Genomic DNA, 20,449 nt, shown 5'->3' with positions numbered 1-20,449 from the left:
AACAGGGGTGAAAACAATATCTCTGAATTGATGCGTTTGCCTCTGCACCATACAATGTAAATTCAGAGAAGCTATGAATAGGTCTACGTAGCTGGAAGTCATAAAAAGCCAACCACTGTTAAAAATATCTGTAATTCTCAGTTAATAACAACAAATTTGAAAAGGAGTATTACTTATTCCAACTTTGTTACTGTTGCTTGAAGTTCATTTTATTGTTGTTTTTAGTGAGATGATACATCTACAGTTTCAGGAGTAATGCCACTGAATTCCATCTTGACAGGGCAACAAAATAACTCCAAAACAGGCAAAAGCAATAAATACCAAACCATTCAATCTAAAATGTATAAATATAAAAGTCGTTTCTGAAAATGTAAGAAAAACAGGAAGCCATTTTTCTCTTTTGGCCACTTTTATAGCAACACGGCGACTGTCCATCCGTATCACCTCAGATCCAGCACAATTATCTTTATGTCTTTCCCAACCACATGGGTGCATGGCTGTGGAAGAAAGCACATTATTCACAAAACATTTTCAGTAAATTAATAGCATATTTCAGACTATTTCTTCCTGAGCCTGCTTAATAATTTGCCTAAATATCCAGCCTTAACTCTGCCTACCACTGCTCCTGTTCACAGACAAACCTTGTCTTCACAGCTGTAGACTACCATATAAAGCAAGGACTGTAATATAGAAAAAGAACTAAATTTCTGTAGAGGATATTGCTTCATGCTTGGTTGTGACACAGAGTGTAATATAGTGTGACCCTTTACATATCACAGCAGCAGATAACTGAAATGGAGGAGGAAGGAGCTGCATGCTGTGTTAGAACAGGTGCATGGAGGACAGTGACAAGGGAAGCTTGAACTCTGCTCACTTCCTGCAGAAGCTTCAGATGTGTCTGCCCATACATTTTTGGGGGGATTTTTTAAAGCATTTAGGACTGTCTGTAGACACATCCATGACTAAATAAGAGCATACGTTGGATCTGTGGAGAAGAGGTTTTGTTGTAAATCAGACAGACACACGTAAGGGTTGGTCCGGTCAGATTTCAGGAAGCTTCCTGTATTAGTACTCCTGATATTTTTCCTCCAGGAAAAAAGTGCTGTGCTCTTACTGTTCTTGTTGGAAGATTAATGTGCTTTGGGAACTGCATTTGACAGGATGTTTTGTGTTCAACATAGCAGCAATGTGTCTAATGTTTATGAATTTGAGTACCCAGTAACTTCATTCATGAACTAGGTCAGTAAAGGAGCACTGAAAAGAGTTCATCTGAAACAAAAGCTTTAGGATTTTGTTTCATACTTTAATTACCTTCTCAATCCCCCTAGAGTCAGTGATAAAGGAATAAAGCAAAACACAGAGCCCAAACTCTCTTACTTTTTGAGTAGTACTGATATTCTGGGAGGCCTACAACAAAGAAGTAATGTTTAAAGTCTTCTAGTTATTTATTTTGAGCCAGAGGTATGAACTGTTTTGTATTTGAACTGAGCCCCCTTTAAACAATCTTAATTATTCAGAGATAGAGACTTTTATTTTCCAGATAGCGGTGACATTTCTGATAATTCTGGATGACTATGCTGTTGAGCCATACACATAGCATGCCATGCTACTAAAACATCAAAGGATAACAGTAATTTACTAAAAAAAGCCTATGAGAAGGTAGAAAGAATGGAAAATGAACTGTTCAGCAGCTGGAATGCTGTGTCAGGATGACACAGTGGGGGAGATGAGCTAATTTTTTTCATTAAAAACTGGAGAGCTCAGGAACAGCTCCTGTTGAAACTGTGGCTTTTATTTCTGAAAGTAAGTGGTGTGTAGGGGAACTGTTCTGTCATGGCCTGAAGTGATGATCGAGCACCTGGTGAAGGGGTGGAGGTGGCTGACCCAGAGAGCACAGGTGCAAGAAATTCACCTGTGCTTCCCTCCTGACTGGAAGGGGTGGGCCCTGGGTCCCTCTGGGCTCATTTAAGAGCTAGCCTTAGAAAGGAGATCATCTGCTGAATGAAGGCTGCTTCCTGAGAAGGAATGTTTCCCAGTCAGAGTTCCTCACCACGTGCTGGGTGAGTCACCTTTTTTTCCTGCATTACAGCTATTAGTATTCCTAACAATATTTTGCCTGGTATTGTAAAGAACTTGTCAGAAGCAGTTCTGCTTCTTCATTAGGACAGACAAGGTGACTGGTGGCAGCTGCTTGTGGTTAGGTGCTAATTGAATGACAGAGCATAACAAAAGTCTTATGGCTGCTACTGACTGCTTAAGTAAAGTCCTGATGTCTACTTGGTGAAATATGCATAAAGAGTTATTAGGATAGGAGAAATTTATTAGGGATACTAAACTGCAGCAGGTGTAATTTCTGCTTGCAGGACTATGCACAAGAACTCAAATAATCAAAAACATGTTGGATTATGTACTTACGTTAAATAACCTAGGATCCTTTGTATGTGGATGAAATCCCTTCTTTTTACAAGCAGAAACTTCAAGCATGCCAGCGTTAGTCAGTCTGAAGATGCCAGTACTGGAAAGCAAACATGAAACTACTGTTATGCAATGTCTGTGTAATGCAAGTAAAGAAATTCACAAACAAATAACATAATGGATGGACAACAGGGTGGTACTCAGTCACCTCTGATACCTTGGACTCACATCAAACTGTACTTGTTTTTGCCAGGAAACAGTAATAACCTAATAACTACAAGATGACACCAGATTAATTGATGTTACAAACAGGAGTAACAGGTTAGAGTTGGTTACAGGGTACCAAGCAGTAGCTGTGAAGTTTATGAGACTACAGAGATTGGAGAAGACACTGCTGCATAGTGCTTGTGCACTTACCATTCTAGCTGTATTTACAGCTCTGCTATCTGAATGGCTCATACAAAAAGCTGGCCAACTAGAATGGGATTCATAGAAGTTATCTATGGAGGCAGAAGGCCAGAAAGACAGTCTCAAGAAATGCACAACCTAAATATCAGAATTAACCATGGGGCCTTGAGATGTCAAACACACCAAACAATAATCACAGAGCTGTTGAAATTGAAAGGAATCTCTGAAGATCACCTGGTCTGACATCCCGGTATGAGCAGAGTCACATTGATCAGGCTGTCCAGGACTATATCCACTCAGATTCTGAGTATGGAGTTTTACAGCGTCTCTGGACAACCTCTAACATTATAAACCTTCTCATTTGTTCTTACAGTTTCAATTTTTCTTTGGTTCTTACTGTTTGTATTTTATGAAATAAGAAAATAGAACCTGATTAGGCAAAGAGTGACCTTTACTAATCTATTCCCAAAACTGAGGCTTTCATACCATCCTATAGAAGTATGTCTAACCCCTTCACTTCCTCCATCAGATGGAATGAAGATAGGTCTGTGGTAGGCTGCTGGCTACAGAAACAGCTCCTGTCATTAGTACTTGTTTGAGTAGAGTATGAAAATAAATCAAAATTTAAAACCTCGAGCTGGGAGGGGAGGAGGAGAAAGAAGCCAGAAAAAATACTGTGCTTACAGACTGACTGGAATGCAAATCTAAATAGATTAAAGAAAACAAACTCACGATACACTCATTCCTGTCCTTCATCCCAGCTGACATGTACTGTTTGCATTTGATCCCATTTTAAGATTAGGAGTAGGCAAATAAAACACCGTATTACTTAGAAAAATCAGAACTCACTCATTATGTTTTGGTGAACAAACAATTGCAATGGCCTCTGGTAACATGAGCTGATAAGAACAATGAGTATGAAGATCAACACTGGATAAGAATGCGGTTTGTGTTGGATGTGTCTACAAAAAGAAGGAAAATTCAATATTGTGAAATAGTTCTTGAAAGTCAAGGACAATGTGCATTCAAGAAGGAATGATAATTTTTAACAAGTAAAAGCATAAGTACTTCTCCAGGTTGGCATCTTCTTACTAACACAGATTCTCGGTTGTTAGGGTGGCTTCTCAGTATGAAGTTCATGGGATATAATCTCAAGCAGATGCACAAACCATTTTTCAGTTATGGGGGAAAAAGAAGTGAAATGAAGAAGTACCAGATAAAAGGGAAATGACTTTATTGTTCAGAATCTCTAGACTGAAATCCAAATAATTAATAATGAATTTAAACAACACGATACCCTCAGATTTTTGAATGGATTTTGAATACAGTGGAAAATAGATGGCACTAGGAAGTAATAAAATATCCCAAAAATGAGTGAAACAAAAGTTGCACTGGCAAAAGCAGGCCCTGTAGTGTAAACAGTGTGCCTCAACTTCTTTGATCAAGAGATATTCATTACCTGGGTAGAACGGTAATGCTTATTTACATCACTATGATTAGAATTAAGCAAAGAAATTCATTTGAGTCTTGCCAGTTATTTCTTTGGATTGTCATTGCCAGAGTTGGTTAAGCATAATATGTGGTACTGACACAGGAAAGCCAGAATCTGTGTCATACGTACGTGTATCCAACCCAAAGTGAGGAGATCAAACTGATCCTGAATACCAAATAATTCTTCCACGTTCTCCATGTCACAGTAGTCTGGTCCTGAAGATTGCTTTGGCACTATTACGTGGGTAATAGTAAATTCGTTGTGTGTCTGTAAAACAAACATTGAGATGGTAATTGAGAGCTAAAGGAGGAGTGTCTTCCCCATACAAATGCGAAAGTTAAACTGTACCAGTTTTCCACAGAGAATTCCACATGTCTCTATTCCTCTTAATGTATTTGCCTCTGCTAGCAGCAGAAATTTGTGACAGAGATCCCTGGGTAAAATTACACCTCTGAGCGCTTCAGCCAATTGAGCTAGCAAACAAAAGAGAGAGAGAGATAAAAATGCATATGCAGCCTACACAGTGACATGCCTTATTATAAGGCAATATAAACAGAGGAAATTATTAAAGATTAAGAAATTAAACTCGCCACATCATAGATATCTGAAATGAGATTACACCTACGCTGCAAGCACATCATGCTGAATTGAGGTCACCAACTCATAAGATATGCTGTAGCCTGCCTCTTGTGGTGACAGGGAGTTGATCTCATTTTTCAGGCCAGGGCTTCTCAGAAAAATTTTACTGAAGCCTTTGCAGGTTCTGCTTCTGTTCTCAAGAATCAGACAGCCTTTATGCTATAGGAACACTGAGGCTCCATCTCCAGATGCATCTACTGGTGCTCAGATGGAGATTGTAGAACTGTACAACATCTCTCTTAAAATGAGGAAACTGTAGAACTGTTGTGTGTACATTCACCTATTCATGCTTATTCCACTACAGGTGCTCTCAAAGTGCGCAAACCGTAGAATCATTAGGTTGGAAAAGACATCTAAGTCCAACCATCATCACATGCATGCGCAATACATGGTCTGCTACAGTAAAGAAGCAGATAAGGAGTATAGAACATACACACTTACTCTGAACAGCACTTAAAGCAGCTGCTGGCTTTAAGGCCCGGTTTACTGGAGGTGAATCTCCAGTAGAGACACACATGCCACTCTTCTCTTTTTTCTCTAGCAGTGTGGTAGGTGAGGAACTGTTCTCAGGTACAGAAATGCAGGATAGCATACTTCCATCTATCTGCTCAGACATAACCATGCTCTCTTTAATCTTCTGATCTCGAGCCAGTTCTTGCTTCTTAAGCTGATCTTCAAAGAACTGAAACTGTTCTGATTCAAGCTGCTGCTGCCGCATGTGTGCAATTCGTTTCTTCTCTGCCTCTATCAGCTTCTGCTGCTCTAGTTTCTTCAGAGATTCAGTTCTACACTTGTTCTGAAACATGCAAAATACATAGTCACTAAAATAAGCTATAAAAAGGAGGGGAAAGCAGCCATCTAATTGTATTAAAGAATATTATATTATATTAAAAATCTCTTCTTAAAAAGCCTTCTGGAAGCTGTTAGCTAAAATGCCAAACACAACCCTGTCCCCCAGAGTAGTACGATACAGAATGAAACACTGTAAGCAAGGAAGTCCTAACACAAATCATCAACCCGCCTACTCTGTATAAAGCTGAACCTGAGCATACCAAAGACCTGTTCTGATCTTCTTTGACTATTATGCAGCTACCATAGCACTTTTATTTCTAAGCTCACACTTGCACTGCTTACTTTCAAATGGCCAACTGATCAGATTCTAGGTCACTCTAAGCAGTGGCTAGGTTTGTGCAGAATGGCTATTTTATTGCTTTACTCTTACAAAGTTGTACAGATGCAAAAAGTCTTCATACAGCAGTGATTTTATAACCACGTAAAACTTACTTTGTTTTGCATGTATTCTTGATATTCTAAGCTATATTTTTTTAAAAGATCTCTCTTCAGTTCGTCTGTCCGTGGAAATGCAACCTCCTTCAGTTTCTATGGGTGGGGTAGAAAGATAAGAAAGTTAACTTTTCACTTCATAAAAGGATCACCTGAAAACCAAACTCATCTGTAATACAGATTTCAAAAAAATTAAAAAAAAAAAAAAAAAAAAATACTGCTCTTCTCCCAGGAAAGCAAGGAGGAATTACACCGGATGATCAGCTTATTACACTTACATAATACATTGGTTACATAGCACATTGATAAGCTATATTAATTTACATCAGTAGAAGGTGTAATAAGACTACTTGTTATCTAATGAAAACATTGTTTCCCAGCAGTCTGTTATCTCTGTTTACCAGGTATGTGATGACTAACATAATCTTTTTCTTATTTTTAATTAGACATTTTATAAATAAAGCCAGGGCCAACTTTCAGTGTTTCATGCAGGATCAACACATTTTACTCTGGAACTCCCTGGACAGAAATAAAGTGTAATATGCCCATTTCTAGGTGGAAAAAAGAAAGGCTACAGTTGCACATGTGGGTCCTGTGACAGCTCTGGCAGATTCTTAACTTAAACAAAACCAGCACTGTCAATGTTTATAGTTGATGCAGAGGCTGCTACAGAATAAGTTAGAGGCTGTAAGCAAGGGAGGGGAAGTAACCACATGTAATAGAGGGGAGTGTACATTAGAGCCCTTTTTCCTTTCTCAGCAGGGATGTTATCCCAGATTGCGGGTAACAGTCAACATTTGGCACGAAGCGTTTTAGCCTTGAATATGACATTATGTAGCTTTAATGAAAGCCATGCAAATGCAGTGGCATAAAGCAGAAAAGACACTTATTGTTATTCTAACAATTCTCAGTGAGTAATTCCAGATGTTTTAAGTTCTTTATAAGGCTGTATTTGAAATCTATCTTTTTAGAAAAATAAGATGAACTATGTTGGAGGAAAAAAAACCTGATAGAAACTTAACAATACAAGTAAATACATATTTGGTAATAAACTAAGGGAAAACACATTTTGATTCTTAAGCTGGTAAGCAAATAATGTGCAGACACCAGTAAGGCCACAGCATCTCTCTTTCCTTCTGTTTCTAGTTGAGTTTGGAACAGTAGCCGTTCATATATTTAGGATCAGAATGAAACCGTATGCAGTCAGGTTAGTGTGTTTTTACCGTATAAACTTTCTGAAATAGATGTACCTGGGGTTCAACAATCTATCGACTTATTCAGGGATTGGTCTTATTCACTTTTTGGAATGTGCAGCAGTGATCAAGTGGTTAAACTAAAATAAAACACAAATGTCTGGTAGAGAAAGTTATCAGAACTTCAAGCTCTGTTGGCTGCCTTGGGCTATGTGTGCACTGGGGGAAAAGGAATGATAGGAAAGAACAGAAATGGGGGAAACGTGTCTCAAAGTTCAGGAAACAGTAATCCTACCTTAATAATAACTTGTTTTTCTGGTACTGCACATTGGTGATAGTCTCGGTGACTGGGCAGCTTCTCCACAAACAAGCTAGAAAATTAAACATGCGTATTTGCCTTGATAGCTGGAGGAATAGCTCTGCTAGCTTTTCTTTGGCAGAAAAATCAGTTTCACATGTTGTAACTGTTAAATGCGAAATTCCAGATGATTTGGAGCAGACTTCTACACCATTCATTTGTTTAAACTATTGCTTAAACTCTTGTAAGGCCTGGTATGAGACACATGGGTTAATGACAGGAGGTTATTTTCTACATCTGAATATATTTTGTTTCTCATTAGCAGTGGGTTGGGTTAAAAAAGGATTAACTAGCACTCAGCACCTGCAAATACTCTCCATACCAGCCACTGTTACTAAATCTTGTTTCTGCTATCTCGACGTGTCGCCTCAGCTGAAATGCTGAATCTTAAGTAAGACACTACCATTAAAGCAGCTATTTCTACCAGACTAAGCTGTACAGCTAAATGCAGCATTATTGACCCATCCAGACATCTAAATTATGGCAACACTCGGCTGCAGAAAAGTTTGGAATTCACAGCTGCTATCATTTTTCCAGCAATTTATGCTATGTTCACCTCCAGACCCTCTTCCTTGACAGATGCATGCATTTAACGTAGTTGAGGAAGAAAGATTTAGTTTAGTTTTCAGAACATTGGGATAATAAGGGGAGGGAAGGTTTCTTCTGAAATAAATCTAAAAAAAATATCTTTAAATTTTTTTAATACGCATATTTTAGAAGCAGCAAAAGAAATTGATTGCCCCTACAGCAAACAGAGCTACTTAAGTTTTACATCTGCCACTGGGAGAGTTTTCAATGGATTATTTTGAAAGTTGTAATGAAAGCTGTCCAGATACTACTTTATTTTTTTTAATGGGGAAAATAATCATACAGTGAACATATAGTGCGGATTTTGCATTTACTGCTTTAAGAAGCAATAAATGATGCTTAATCCTTCTGCGGCAAAAAGCTGTTTTTTCATGATGTTTTTTTTCTTTTAAACACTGTGCCATATTATCACCTTTAAAATCTGCTGAGGCTCACAGGGCTTAATGATCAGTCTCAGAAATCTTACGCAAACATTGATTGTTAAGGCTTATGCTGTATTTTACCAACATGCTGATCTACACACAATAACCTGCGTGGAACGGTGCTCATGGTATAGCCTGGTACTGCAAGCTTCAGCCTCCGTACGTTATGTTAATTCACCTTGGCAGTCAGGAGGCAGGTAAAGCTACTCCACAAACAGTAGAGAAGAGATTATAATAAAGACGGAATTTAGATTGAAGATCTCAAAAGAAGGTAGGTATTCTGCAAGAAAACAATGAGCATTTTTCTCCTAAGCTAAAAGGGTGCTCCATTTTCATTGCAAATATTTATTTCCCTCCACTTACAACTACAGCTATAGTACCGTAACTTAGAATAGTAGCTACAATTACTATAAACTGTTTCTTACGTTATGAACTTGTTATAAAAAACAAAAGCGTTCTCCAGATTTCCCTCCTCCATGTATATTGATGCCATTCGCTCCATTTCTACTCCGGATCTGAAGTAACGACGCGGAGTGATGTCCTCATTGATTGCAATATTGCTGCCAAGTTTGCTTAAGGCACGCACTCTCTCTTCTGGGGTCACAGAGATGTCCGTGTGGTCAGGAATAGCTACGAGCTTTTTCTGAAGAAGAACAGTACAGTGAGGAGAACCAGATACTGCGTTTCACTTCCAGTAAATGATCTTATTCAAGAAACTCAAAGGAAATCTTCAAAATATGTACCAGTTTCTACACTGCTAGCAGCTGTTGAAGTGTTTTAATGTTTCTCAATTGCATTACAAATAAGAAAGAATCCTTTCCCTCTCCCTAATTTTTCAAACTATAAGAAAATCTCAGAAAGAAAGTCATGAGAAAAATAAGTAAACCCCAGCAAAAATGATCAAAAGCAACGCAAAGTATGTCTTCTTCAGACACCTTCAAAAATGAAATTAAATTAGGTTCTACCTTTGGTTACTGAAGTTATCTAGCGGAAGGCCTGAAGGTGCGAATCACTGTTACACAGTTCTGTGACGCACTGTGTATGACTGCTGGGTACAGCTCAGCTAACAAAGAGTGGTATGTTTCCCTGAGCAGTCAACAGTTCGTTTTACAGCTTCAGATGAGGCAGTTCAAGTCTAAGGGTCTAGAACCGACTCTGCTAGAGAAGAAACAGAGCTGCTTATTGTAGTGATTACTTTCCTGCTAAGTGGTTAAATAAGTGGCTACTGCAAGTTGTTTCCTCTTAGATTGCTGAAAAGATTTACCTTTTCTATTTAAAATGTTTGCTTCAACTCTTTAAAACTGTGATCAACAAATAAAAACCCTGAAGGCCATACATATGGAAACAAAATTCCAGTGAAACCAACAGGAAGAAGAGGTGAGGAGCTGTCAGAATTCAAGAAAATTCCCTTTCAGCTGACATCAGTGCTGCTAAACTGCTCTGAAACTGTTGCTTACTCGAAGAGGTGCTAAGCCATTAAAACATCACTTTGCAATACGTACCAAGGAACTAATACTGAATGGTTGTTCCATGTTGCCCTCTGTTTGCAAACCAAGGAGGTCGCTCTTTTTCTCCAAAGCCTCCATCTGGCTGGAAGGACAGGCTGCCTCAGGTATTAATCCAGTGCTTGGTATTTGCAGCCAGATGCCTCAGAGACCAGGGGAAACTTTAACAGAGATACGCTGACTGTGGTCGGGTGCTGGATGAAACAGGACAAGTAATTCAGATAAGAAATACATTCAAATGTCACATCAGTTTGCATGCCTGAATCCACTCATTACTTCAGTTTCAAGTGCTTACACGCTTATTAGCAATCTAGAATTTAGCAGGCATCTCGAATTTGAAGTAGGAATGCACAGGGTCTCACAGAACATTTGTGAACTAACTGACTTGTTCTAACAATGTCAAAGTGGACTCAAACACAACATAGCAAATTATTTTTACAATCTTTACAGCAACTTGGATTAAAAAAAAAAAAAAAAAAAAAAAGTCCCAAGCAAATAAAGCAGCTTCTAAGCATTAAGACTAAGCACAGAATCTATTTCCTCGTGCGTATGTCATGACAAGCATATTTTAAACCAGCATGAATCTCTCATACTTTTTCCTCCTAAGCCTATAATTAAAAATAAAACAGCATACAAACTCGTATCAGCAATATAAAGTACCACATGCTCCAACTGTACAACTTGTTGACTTCAGCTCCACTCGAATTACAATGAAATACGACAAGTTGACTGATGGTAATTACTCCTTGAGCAGCTCTGAACAAGTAAAGACAAATATTTAGACGTGCTGTGGTCATAAAAAAGAAGAAAATTAATTATATAAATTACACTGGAAATTGAAATGTGAAGCTGCTAATGTGGCCTTTCACTTCTGTGCTCTCAAGCCAAACAAGCTTGATTCTGAATGTCAAAGATGTTTCATATGCTGCAATGCTTGTATTGCTTTATGTTTCATAAAAGCATAAACTGTGGGTTCAGCACAGGTCTTTTCTCAGCATTCCTCTCTCTAGAAGCTGGAGGGCTCTGGGTTGGAGCAGAACAATCGTAATATGTTTTCAGCTGCTGCTGAAGTGTCGACTTCTGAATTTGGGTCTTCCTCATTTTTACAGGAGCATGCTTAGTGAATGAGTCTTACCCTGTTTTTACATATCGTCTTCTAATCTCAAGTAACTTATTCTTGCTTGACTTTACTCCCATGTTTTCCATTTTCAGGAATTTTATTCTTGTCATTTGGCATGTCACAAATCTGTGCACTTAATTTAAAGACCAGCTTTTTCAGTTTAAGGCATTCAAAGCCCTTGCAAAATTTGTGACACGTTAATGGATGGTAAACAAACAAACAAACAATGAAGCTTGGCTTTTACACCCAAGACATCAATATTAGCCGTGGTGGTAGCGCTGATGGAAAGAGTTCTCTAAATGATTTAATTTTATACGAACAGAGCTCTGCTACAAATGATCATCTTGGCAGGAAAGCCCTATTCATTGATGATTCACAGGCTGCAGAAAGGCCTCATGGGACCACAGTAATGAAATACTTTTCCTTAAGCCAAGGCTAAGCTTATGGTTCCCTGTGGCTAGTTCCACCTGAACTTAGCTGGATCGTGGCAGCCCTACTAGGCTGTGAAAGGGGAATACTACAAGCCTGGATAGTGCAGAATTTACATCAGCATTCTTTCCCCGCAGCTCTGATGCTCAGTACACATAACATCTTCAGTAAGCGGCTCTGCATTCATATGCTCTGTCTGCCTTAGGAACGCTAATAAAAAAACCCCTCAGATCTAAAAAGCATGCATTTTAATCACAGAATCATGGAGTCGGAATATCCTGTGTTGGCAATCCCACAAGGATCATCAAGTCCAATTCCCTGCTCTACACAGGACCACCCAAAATGCAAACCCTGTGTCTGAGATGAGAGCACTGCCCAGATGTTCCTTAAACTCTGGCACTTGGGGCTGTGCTTTGATGGGAAAACTGCTTCTCAAGCACCATCTCCCTTATGGGCCTTCTCCAAAATCTAGCATGGAAATGGGTACAAGATAGGATATGGATTATACACTTATTTCAACTGATACCACAGCTTGAAGGCCTTTCAGCCTAGTTGGTTGGCAAATGGGAAAATCTTAGGGCAGCAATTGAGAAACGCATAAGTCACTTTTTTTTTTTAACTTCTTTTTTTTCTATTTGTTTTTCCCAACCAAAATCTTGTGAACTAGCAAGGGAGCATCATGGAACCCCCTGGATGCCTCTAAAAATACTAGGGCTAAAAGGAGAAGGTATTAGAGCCATTTTTAACCAAAGGAAGCACTATTAATAAGAACAAAAACCCGCATACAACACTGGGTATTTTAAAGAGAAGAAGAAACTCCCACTTCCTCAAATTGTGCCAGCACTCGGAAGGGATGCAGCGGCTGTGCAGAGAATGAGGCACTAAGCACAGCCAGGCCACTGAGTAAGGGGGTGCAGGGGGATCACAGTGGATGAAAGAGGAAATGGACTTTCCAAACTTAGCTTCAGGAGCTCTGATCAATGACTCCTTGTCTTGTGGAAACAATCTCATGTTTTACTCTACACGAGCAAAGAGAAACACAAGTAACTGAAACAAATTTTATATTCAGAAACACAAAATAGTTATGCAAATACAGGGAACCACATTCCAGCCCCAAGCATGGAGGATAAATGCCAACAGCAGCTTGGAGTTGTCATCGTCTATTATAGTGTAAAGTGCTCTAATGTCTAAGAGTGAACATATAATTTTCTGCTGTACAGTTTCAGGTATTCCAGCTAACTTAGATGGACTTAGGTAACGTCTGATTAAGAAGAAATGTCCATACAAAGAAAAATAGTGTTCTAAATGTTCTTAAAAAACATTCTTTCAGTTCAGGCAAACAAGCACGGAATCAAGTGGAAGGCAAATGAAAAACAGAGAGCAACTTTAATTTAGAGCATACTCAAACATCAAGCAACATAAAGTACATCAACATGTAACAAGAGTAGGCTTATGAGACGGAGGTGGTAATGAGAAGATGTGGAGAACATACTCATGGTTTTCTGAGAGGTAAGACTGCATAATTCATTATTAACTCTCCAGTACTCTCACAGGATACTGCACAGGCTTGTTTTTAGCAAATTTAGCACAAAAGAACAAGTCCATTTGCCTGAGCCTAGCTAAGATGGCAAGCTGCAGAACCATGGCCTGTGATAGCAGCAGGCAGTATGCTTGGCTGCATGGCAAGGCTAATTAGCCCTGGTGAAGTACTGAAATAATGAAGTCACAAGGTTTATGTCTACGATGGCTGTGCATGGCCAGCTTGGTCTGGGCAAAAGGAGATCACACCACCTACGCCCAGGCCTAGAACAGGCTGTGGAACACCAATGGGCTGCACAACTTGACCATGTGAGGCTGTAGCACGCCAATAAGGCTGGCCAGGCCACCAGCAGCAAGCTCTGCTGAGGGACATGTGGCCATATGGCTCTGGGCCTCTGGTGCAGAGGAGCTCAGAAAGCCACTGTCACTGCCACCTGATGGCTGCAGGAGCATGAGGATGGAATTGCCACTGGTTACTGTCAGCTTGAGGTTGCTTGTCTTTCTTATGTCTTCAAATGAGATTTTTAGATGTTGAATGACCTTTTAGATCTATAAATGATGAACAGATGAACTTTAATACATTACTAGTTTAATCACTAGTTTCCACATTGCCTCCCTGTAACATACTTTTTACATTTCAAGAGATGTAGTTGCATTACACTGACTTCCCTACCACCACCAGCATCTGTCAATAAATAAGGCTTCATTACAGAGATCATCAGTAAAATTTTACAGAGCACTTTTTAATGTGCAAGCCAAACTTCTGCTAAAAATTACAGGAGCCTGGGGCATTAACAATCATTTACTCATTGCATGTTTTTAACAGTAGATTATTTTAGAAATATTCACCCTTTGTTAGATACTTTGGTAGAATGTAAAGCACATTAAAATTATTTGCTTCAGTTCATTGAAATCAAGGTATGGAGATATTTGCTAATATAAGAGCTAAAACGTGTTCCATGGTGTGCATGGTTCCACCTTTCTACATGATACTCTTGAAAGTAATGCTCTATATTCATATCATGATTACAAAAAAGCTTACTTCAATAGTGCAATAAGAAGCTAAAACGTAAAGCTCTGTTTTACTACTCTATGAAGTGTGATGATTATAGAACTCTAGAATAAAGATGTCTCAAACCACAAGAAGATCACTTCTCACTAAAATAGTCAAATAAGCAAGTGCAAAAAAACCCTTTTAATTTCCCATGATGGAACTTAATCGTCTCAGCAAACATGAAATAGAGAACATCCAGTCATTGCTAGATGAAGGCAAAGGACGGTTTCATGCCAACAAGTCACCCATGCTGCAGATATTCACACTTCTGCGTTTTGAAGTTGATGTTCAGCTGAATTTGGTGGGAAAAAAAAAAATGGTTGGAAATGCAGGCATCCAACTCATTCAAGCTCTGTTTGAAACACCAAGCATAATGGTATGACATATAGTCATTTCCACACATGCTTGGGTTTGATACAAAATATGCTAAAAATAGCCTAAACAGCAAACGGCCTTCTGTTGGTCCTCTCCAAAAAGAAAAAGCATGTTTATCTGTCAGCATGTTTTCTGAAACAGCAGTTCCCTATCACAGCAAGTGATTCAGCCAGTAGAGTAAGTAGTCTCTTCTGGAAAAAAAAAACACAAAGCACTGAACATCACAGCAAGATCATTCTCTTGTGCAGAGAAAAAAAGCAGCTAACACAAAACAACAGAAGGGCCTTTCAGTGAAGAGAAGCACAAGGAACTTCTTGCTGACAGCCCCAGCTTGCTCAGTGGAGAAGTTGCTCTTCAAAGTAGGAGCTACCAAGCTGGGCTCTGTAAAAGACTGTCTCGGTAAATGTTCATAGTTTAACACAGGAAGAATCTTTTATCTATTCACATTTTATGTCCATGGTAAGGAATAAAACCATTCCACACATATCCAAAAGCAAAGTCTCTTATCTTTACCCACAGGAAATAAAATGCATCTCATCAGCTTCCCTTCCACATAAAGGCAGCTCACAAAATAAAGCCTCACCAGCCATTCTGAGCAATAACTCAAAACTGATGGCTTATTCCATCACTCAATCCTCTTCCAGTTTAGCATGATCTTAATTTAGGATGATGTTATTTCAGTTCCTCTCAAACATATGGCACACAGAGCGCTGATGCAGCCCATGGAGGTTAACTGCTAGAGACTAGCAACTGGATGTTACTGTGTGCTGATATATGTTTAAATTTTGGGGTAAGTGTATGTTGTCTAAGAAAGTGAATTAATTGCCCTCAGGACAAACATCGCCACTACAGAGACCATAGATGTAGAACCTACAGACATTTCTCATTGCTTCTGAGCACAAAGGACGCCGACCTTCATGTGTTTTCTCCTTCATTTTTTAAGCAGACTTCTGAAGTCAAGGTCTGTAGTGCCTGTGTTACAGCAAAAAAAAAAAAAAAAAAAAAAAAAAAAACCCATGCATTTGAGCTGTCATGATGGCTTGCTACCAGATTTGTTAATGTGCTCTGCCTGTAATGATACGGCCACTTGTAAAACAATGTCCTGAAAAACAAGCTGGAAATTCTGAACACTGAAACATGCACCTGTGTACTACTGACCAGCGAGCCCACCGGTTTCTTTTTTCTGACGGCTTCTTGTGTTGAAACAGAACTTAATCGCTCCCTCCCACACCGTTCCATTACAGTAGAAACCCATTTTTGATGTAACAAAGTATCACCAGAACGCCTTGAATCTGTAGCACCTTCAGGCTGCCGGCAGCACAGCACAGCATCTCTCCAACGACCCATTACAAGGTTAATTTAGACAAGGCGTGGAGGAACAATGCCCAGTCCTTCATCTAGGAAATCCACAACAGTCCCCCACCAAAATGAGTGCACCAGGGCATAGTATGCCAGAAGAGGGAAGAAATGAAAGAAATAGCTATTATGATGAGATTTGTTCTTCGATGATTCAGTTGAAATACTGAGAAAAGATACCTGCAAAACACGTCATCTTGGATAAAACTAACTTCCACCGCGAAGACAAGAAGCTGTGTTGCCAAGGGAAACAAACGAGAGGCTGACATCAGCACAGAGGTCTGTGACACATCAGATTCCCCAGAAGCAAAGAGGGCAGGATGACTTCCGAATTCTCAGGATTTGCAGCTTTCCCGCCCGCAGCCCTACTTGTCTCAAAGACAAAGCCCCAGCAAGGAGCAAGAGCCCTCCTGCCCATGAAAGGTTCTTCTGACAATATCTGCTACTTAATTTTATAACGATTCCACATTCTGTAACTACTAATAAGGACACTTTTTAATGGGGTGAGTAACCACACGCAACAATTCATTCTGGTTTCTATTGGATGACAAATTCCCACTGTCTTATTTATTACAGCTCATATTGCACGTGACGAGAAAATGGAGAACTGAGTTTGTCAGACATTTCTGGCACAAATTCACAGTCCATTTAATAGACTGGAGTCTATTAAATTATCTGCACAGAGTCATGCCTGTCTTGTGGCCTCAAATCTAGAAAAATAATAATAATAATAAAACAATGTGGGGCATTTGTTCAATGGATTCTGACTATTTTGCACCCTAATGGTTAAGTGAGCAAAATGAAAGTAAAAATTTGATAGTGCCATTACCTACAGGATGGAGCGTGGTCAACTAGTACAAATAACCACCAGTTAATCGGGCATAAGCACCATGCTGCAGAAACATATTAAGATAATACTGTAAGTTGATTTCATAATGAAGTTTTGACCTCCTTCTCTAACCTAGCTGCAGGATCTCTTGTGCTATGAGTAGATGGAAAAAAAAAAAAAAACCCACAAAATTGTTTGCCTTTACAGGAAGGATTCGGTGTGCTTTAGTCATTTTTTTTTCCTTCTTGTTAAAAAAAAAGATAATTACAATATCTAATTTCTTGTTTGTAAGTTTCTAAGACTGACAGTGATAGGCACACACTTCATAGCAGCACTGAGTGTAACTCAGCAGCTGCCCTTAAACCAGCTGGGTTACCGACAGTCTGAAACCCAAGTGTAGTGCTGTGCAGCTCACCCAGGGAAGCTATGCACAGACCATCTCTGGACCAAATTAATTTTCCAATTAATTACTTGCCCTTTTAGGATGAATCTGATGAGATTTACTCCCCCCCCCCCCCAACCCCCCTCCCCATCCAGGCAATGGAAAAAGCTGGAGATCTCTGGAGGCCTTCTGACAATGATCCAGAGATGCTGAAAGAGGCCGCTACTTTCCCCAGTGATTACACAGAGTCCACTGCCTCCCTAGCTCAGTTCAACATGTTGTGTGCTGAACTGTGAGTCACCTGGAGCTGCCAGTAGGAAGTGATAGGCAAAGGATGTGCCTGAGCGGGTGCCTGACCCATGGCATCACTGAGAGGTATCATCATCCACATAAGATCTAAAACGCTGAATTTTTTATATGAGGGATACCCATGCAGGAACAGTACTAAACCATATGTGGATCAGTTGGGATCTGTACTGTACTGGTAAGATCACTTGCTTCCATGGACAGACACTTTCAGTTCAAACTTTGCCCTGAAAGTTTGTTTTTTGGCATGGCAATCCAAATGTTAGATATTTATTGAAATGATATAGACAAAGACTTCCATCACAAAGCAGCAACCTGCTTTTCAGAACACAAACTGGAAATGTAACCTTTGATACAGAAATAAAATATCAGGAGCCAGATAAGACCAGGAAAAAGAAAACACCCTACGCATACAAGTTGGGCAAACACAGAGGAAGCGTTAATTTTTATACTGCATTTCCTTCAGTGTCTTCATATAAATCACCTCACCGCTCCCTGAGCTGCTGAGGATTTCATGACATCCCTCACCTTGAGCTGTACTTTCCCTTGGCATGGTGATCAACTTCCAGGAAATACCTTCAGGCCTCACTGTGAATCTGTTCAGTCACATGAAGAGAACCACAAGAAATACCGCTGTGGTATTCTCATTGATCGAGCCACTGAATCCTGTTTTCAAGCCTAAAACCATGCAGTAAAATTCCTTGCACTTACAGGCTCTGAGAGTACTACTGAAAAAAGAAGCATGCGATCTGTGCCTACAGTATCGTATTGCATTTGGGAACAATGCTTCCTGTACTTCTCCATGATCTAGGAACCTCTGGATTTGTCAGTAGTGGCCTTTGGTTCAGTTATTAGTACCCTGAGCACATAGAAATGCAATATATGAGACAAAAAACGCATTGCCTCAGCAACATTCATCTTCTTCTAGGAGTACTTTGTGAGGCTGCAGGTCTCTATACAACTTCCTAGGACCTGCTGCTCTAAGGCCGTTCATCCAACATATGCAAGCTCCAGTTGTGTGCAGTCAGTCACTTCAGCCTACCACAAGGAAAAAGTGCTCATGTGAAAACAGACCGCTCAGCACCAGGTGTGCCACTTCTGCCCGTGGCTTCTTGAATCTTCTTGGATGTACATTCAGCACTGCATGCATAATAAACAATTATAATTTTTTAAAAAATCCAAAATAAAAGGGCTTCTCCCAAAGGGACTTTCTGTCACCCTTCTGAAATGGGAAGGTGCATCCATATAACAGAGCCATTAAGTTACATTGCTTGGTGCACATCTGAGATACCTGAGATCCTACAGAGATCACCACGACATAGGTACAAAATGAGGTACAGCAGCACCAACACCTCACGAGACAGTTACAGGTGCATAAGTAACACCACTTCTTCCTTTCTCACATTCTTTCACTTTCTGATCCGATGATAGTATTTCATAGGTGCGTGGCTGGAGACGGGAACGATTTACAAACGGAGTGCGGGCACAAGCTGTGCTTTCCTCCGCAGCCGGGCCAGGCGCAAACGGCTGACGGCTCCCTGCGGGCACACGCGGCGGCTCCGGCAGGCTGTCAGTGAGCGCAGCTCCGCCCGCCTCGCCGGGGTTGCTCGGGGCGGTTGTGGCCCGCGGGCTGCCGGCACCTGAAAGCGGGCAGGGCAGGGCAGGGCAGAGGAAGGGAGGCGGCTGGGCTGATGGGGCCGCGCACCCCGGAAGGGTACGGCACGGCACGGCACGGCACGGCACGGCACGGCACGGCACGGCGCGACCTCTTTCCCCTTAGCAAGCACCGGCGCAAAGCAGCGGGAGGGAGGCAGGGAGGGAGGCCGGGGAAGGTGGCGGCTGCTTACCGCCGAGCCGGGCCGCTCTCCGCCAGCGGCTGCCGAGTCTCGCACGCGCGTGGCCGACCCCGGCGTGTCGGAGACAAAGCGAGGGATGCCCGGCTGCGGAGGCGGCCTGGGCCTCTTCCGCACTCCGCCGGCGCCGCGGAGAGGAGCGCAGCGCAGCCCACCGCGCTGCCGCAGCCGGCCCGGGTCACGGCGCGGTGCGGAGCGGAGCGAAGGGAGGAGCCTGCGCGGCGCCGGGCAGCGCGGCAGGGCCGCTGCCTGCATGCCCAGCGGCCGGGGCGCCGCCGCGCGCCCGTGGTGGCCGTTACAGCCCGGTCCTCAGCGCGGCTGCCGCCTCCAGCGCCGGGCACCTGGAGCCGCATCCCTTCCGAGCTCCGGCCCGTAGGGCAGGGCAGGGCAGGACAGGCACCTTTTCAGTACGTTCGCGTCTGCCCGAATATAGTAGTGGGCGCGCACGGTTCATCCGGGCGAATCTAAATCTCTTTTAGGTAAGGAGCAACAGCGGTCGCTGACCGTCTGAGAGAAGGGTCTGGATAAGGAGAGAGGTTTCAGTGACGATACAGTGCACAGCATGCGACTTGCACCCGAGGAGGTGGATTATTGCTGGACAGGAAGAGGCTCTCTCCCTGCAGGGTGGAACGAGGGCTGGGCAGAGATAAATGCAGTGCAGGCGTCCCTTGCTGTCCTGCATGCCCACCTATGCTCTACATGGCCTCAAGCTGCACCAGTGGAGGTTTACATTGGGTATCAGGAAAAACTTCTTTACAGAAGGGGTTGTTAAGCGCTGAAATAGGTTCCCCAGGGAGGTGGTTGAGTCATCATCCCTGGATGTGTTTAAAAGCCGTTTGGATGTGGTACTCAGGGACATGATTTAGCAGAGGGTTGTTAGTTAGGGTAGTATGGTTAGGTAG

At 41.3% G+C, this 20,449-nt stretch overlaps 1 protein-coding gene across 7 annotated transcripts; it reads right to left on the bottom strand.

The window, feature by feature from the left end:
- Positions 1 to 183: 183 nt before the first annotated feature.
- On the bottom strand, positions 184 to 19,755 carry STAMBPL1 (STAM binding protein like 1). 7 transcript variants are annotated; one of them, XM_040703113.2, is made up of 12 exons: positions 19,542 to 19,755; positions 17,007 to 17,070; positions 10,302 to 10,498; positions 9,225 to 9,442; positions 7,727 to 7,802; positions 6,239 to 6,334; positions 5,396 to 5,750; positions 4,664 to 4,788; positions 4,445 to 4,582; positions 3,673 to 3,785; positions 2,416 to 2,515; positions 184 to 497 (listed from the first exon to the last, which is right to left on the bottom strand). In XM_040703113.2, the coding sequence occupies exons 3-12, from the start codon at positions 10,383 to 10,385 to the stop codon at positions 441 to 443; spliced, it is 1,362 nt and encodes a 453-aa protein (XP_040559047.1). In that variant the 5' UTR covers positions 10,386 to 10,498; positions 17,007 to 17,070; positions 19,542 to 19,755; the 3' UTR covers positions 184 to 440. The 7 variants fall into 7 exon arrangements, with proteins under 7 accessions (XP_040559047.1, XP_046799110.1, XP_015143899.2 ...); XM_046943154.1 differs by lacking the exons at positions 17,007 to 17,070; positions 19,542 to 19,755 and adding exons at positions 15,735 to 15,793; positions 16,358 to 16,441; XM_015288413.4 differs by lacking the exon at positions 17,007 to 17,070.
- Between the last annotated feature and the right edge of the window lie 694 nt (positions 19,756 to 20,449).

Source organism: Gallus gallus, chromosome 6, assembly GCF_016699485.2.
Source record: "Gallus gallus isolate bGalGal1 chromosome 6, bGalGal1.mat.broiler.GRCg7b, whole genome shotgun sequence".
NCBI lineage: Eukaryota > Metazoa > Chordata > Aves > Galliformes > Phasianidae > Gallus > Gallus gallus.
The sequence above is the reverse complement of the archived record's forward strand: the minus strand, read 5'-3'. Positions and strand labels throughout refer to the sequence as shown.

Coding starts and splice junctions, on each gene's coding strand:
- STAMBPL1 (XM_040703113.2), bottom strand. CDS start 10,385: ATGGAGGCTTTGGAGAAAAAGAGCGACCTCCTTGGTTTGCAAACAGAG. Junction 5,751..6,238: donor AAGAATACATGCAAAACAAA/GTAAGTTTTACG, acceptor TGCATGTTTCAG/AACAAGTGTAGAACTGAATC. Junction 498..2,415: donor AGGATCCTAGGTTATTTAAC/GTAAGTACATAA, acceptor TTTCTTCCACAG/CCATGCACCCATGTGGTTGG.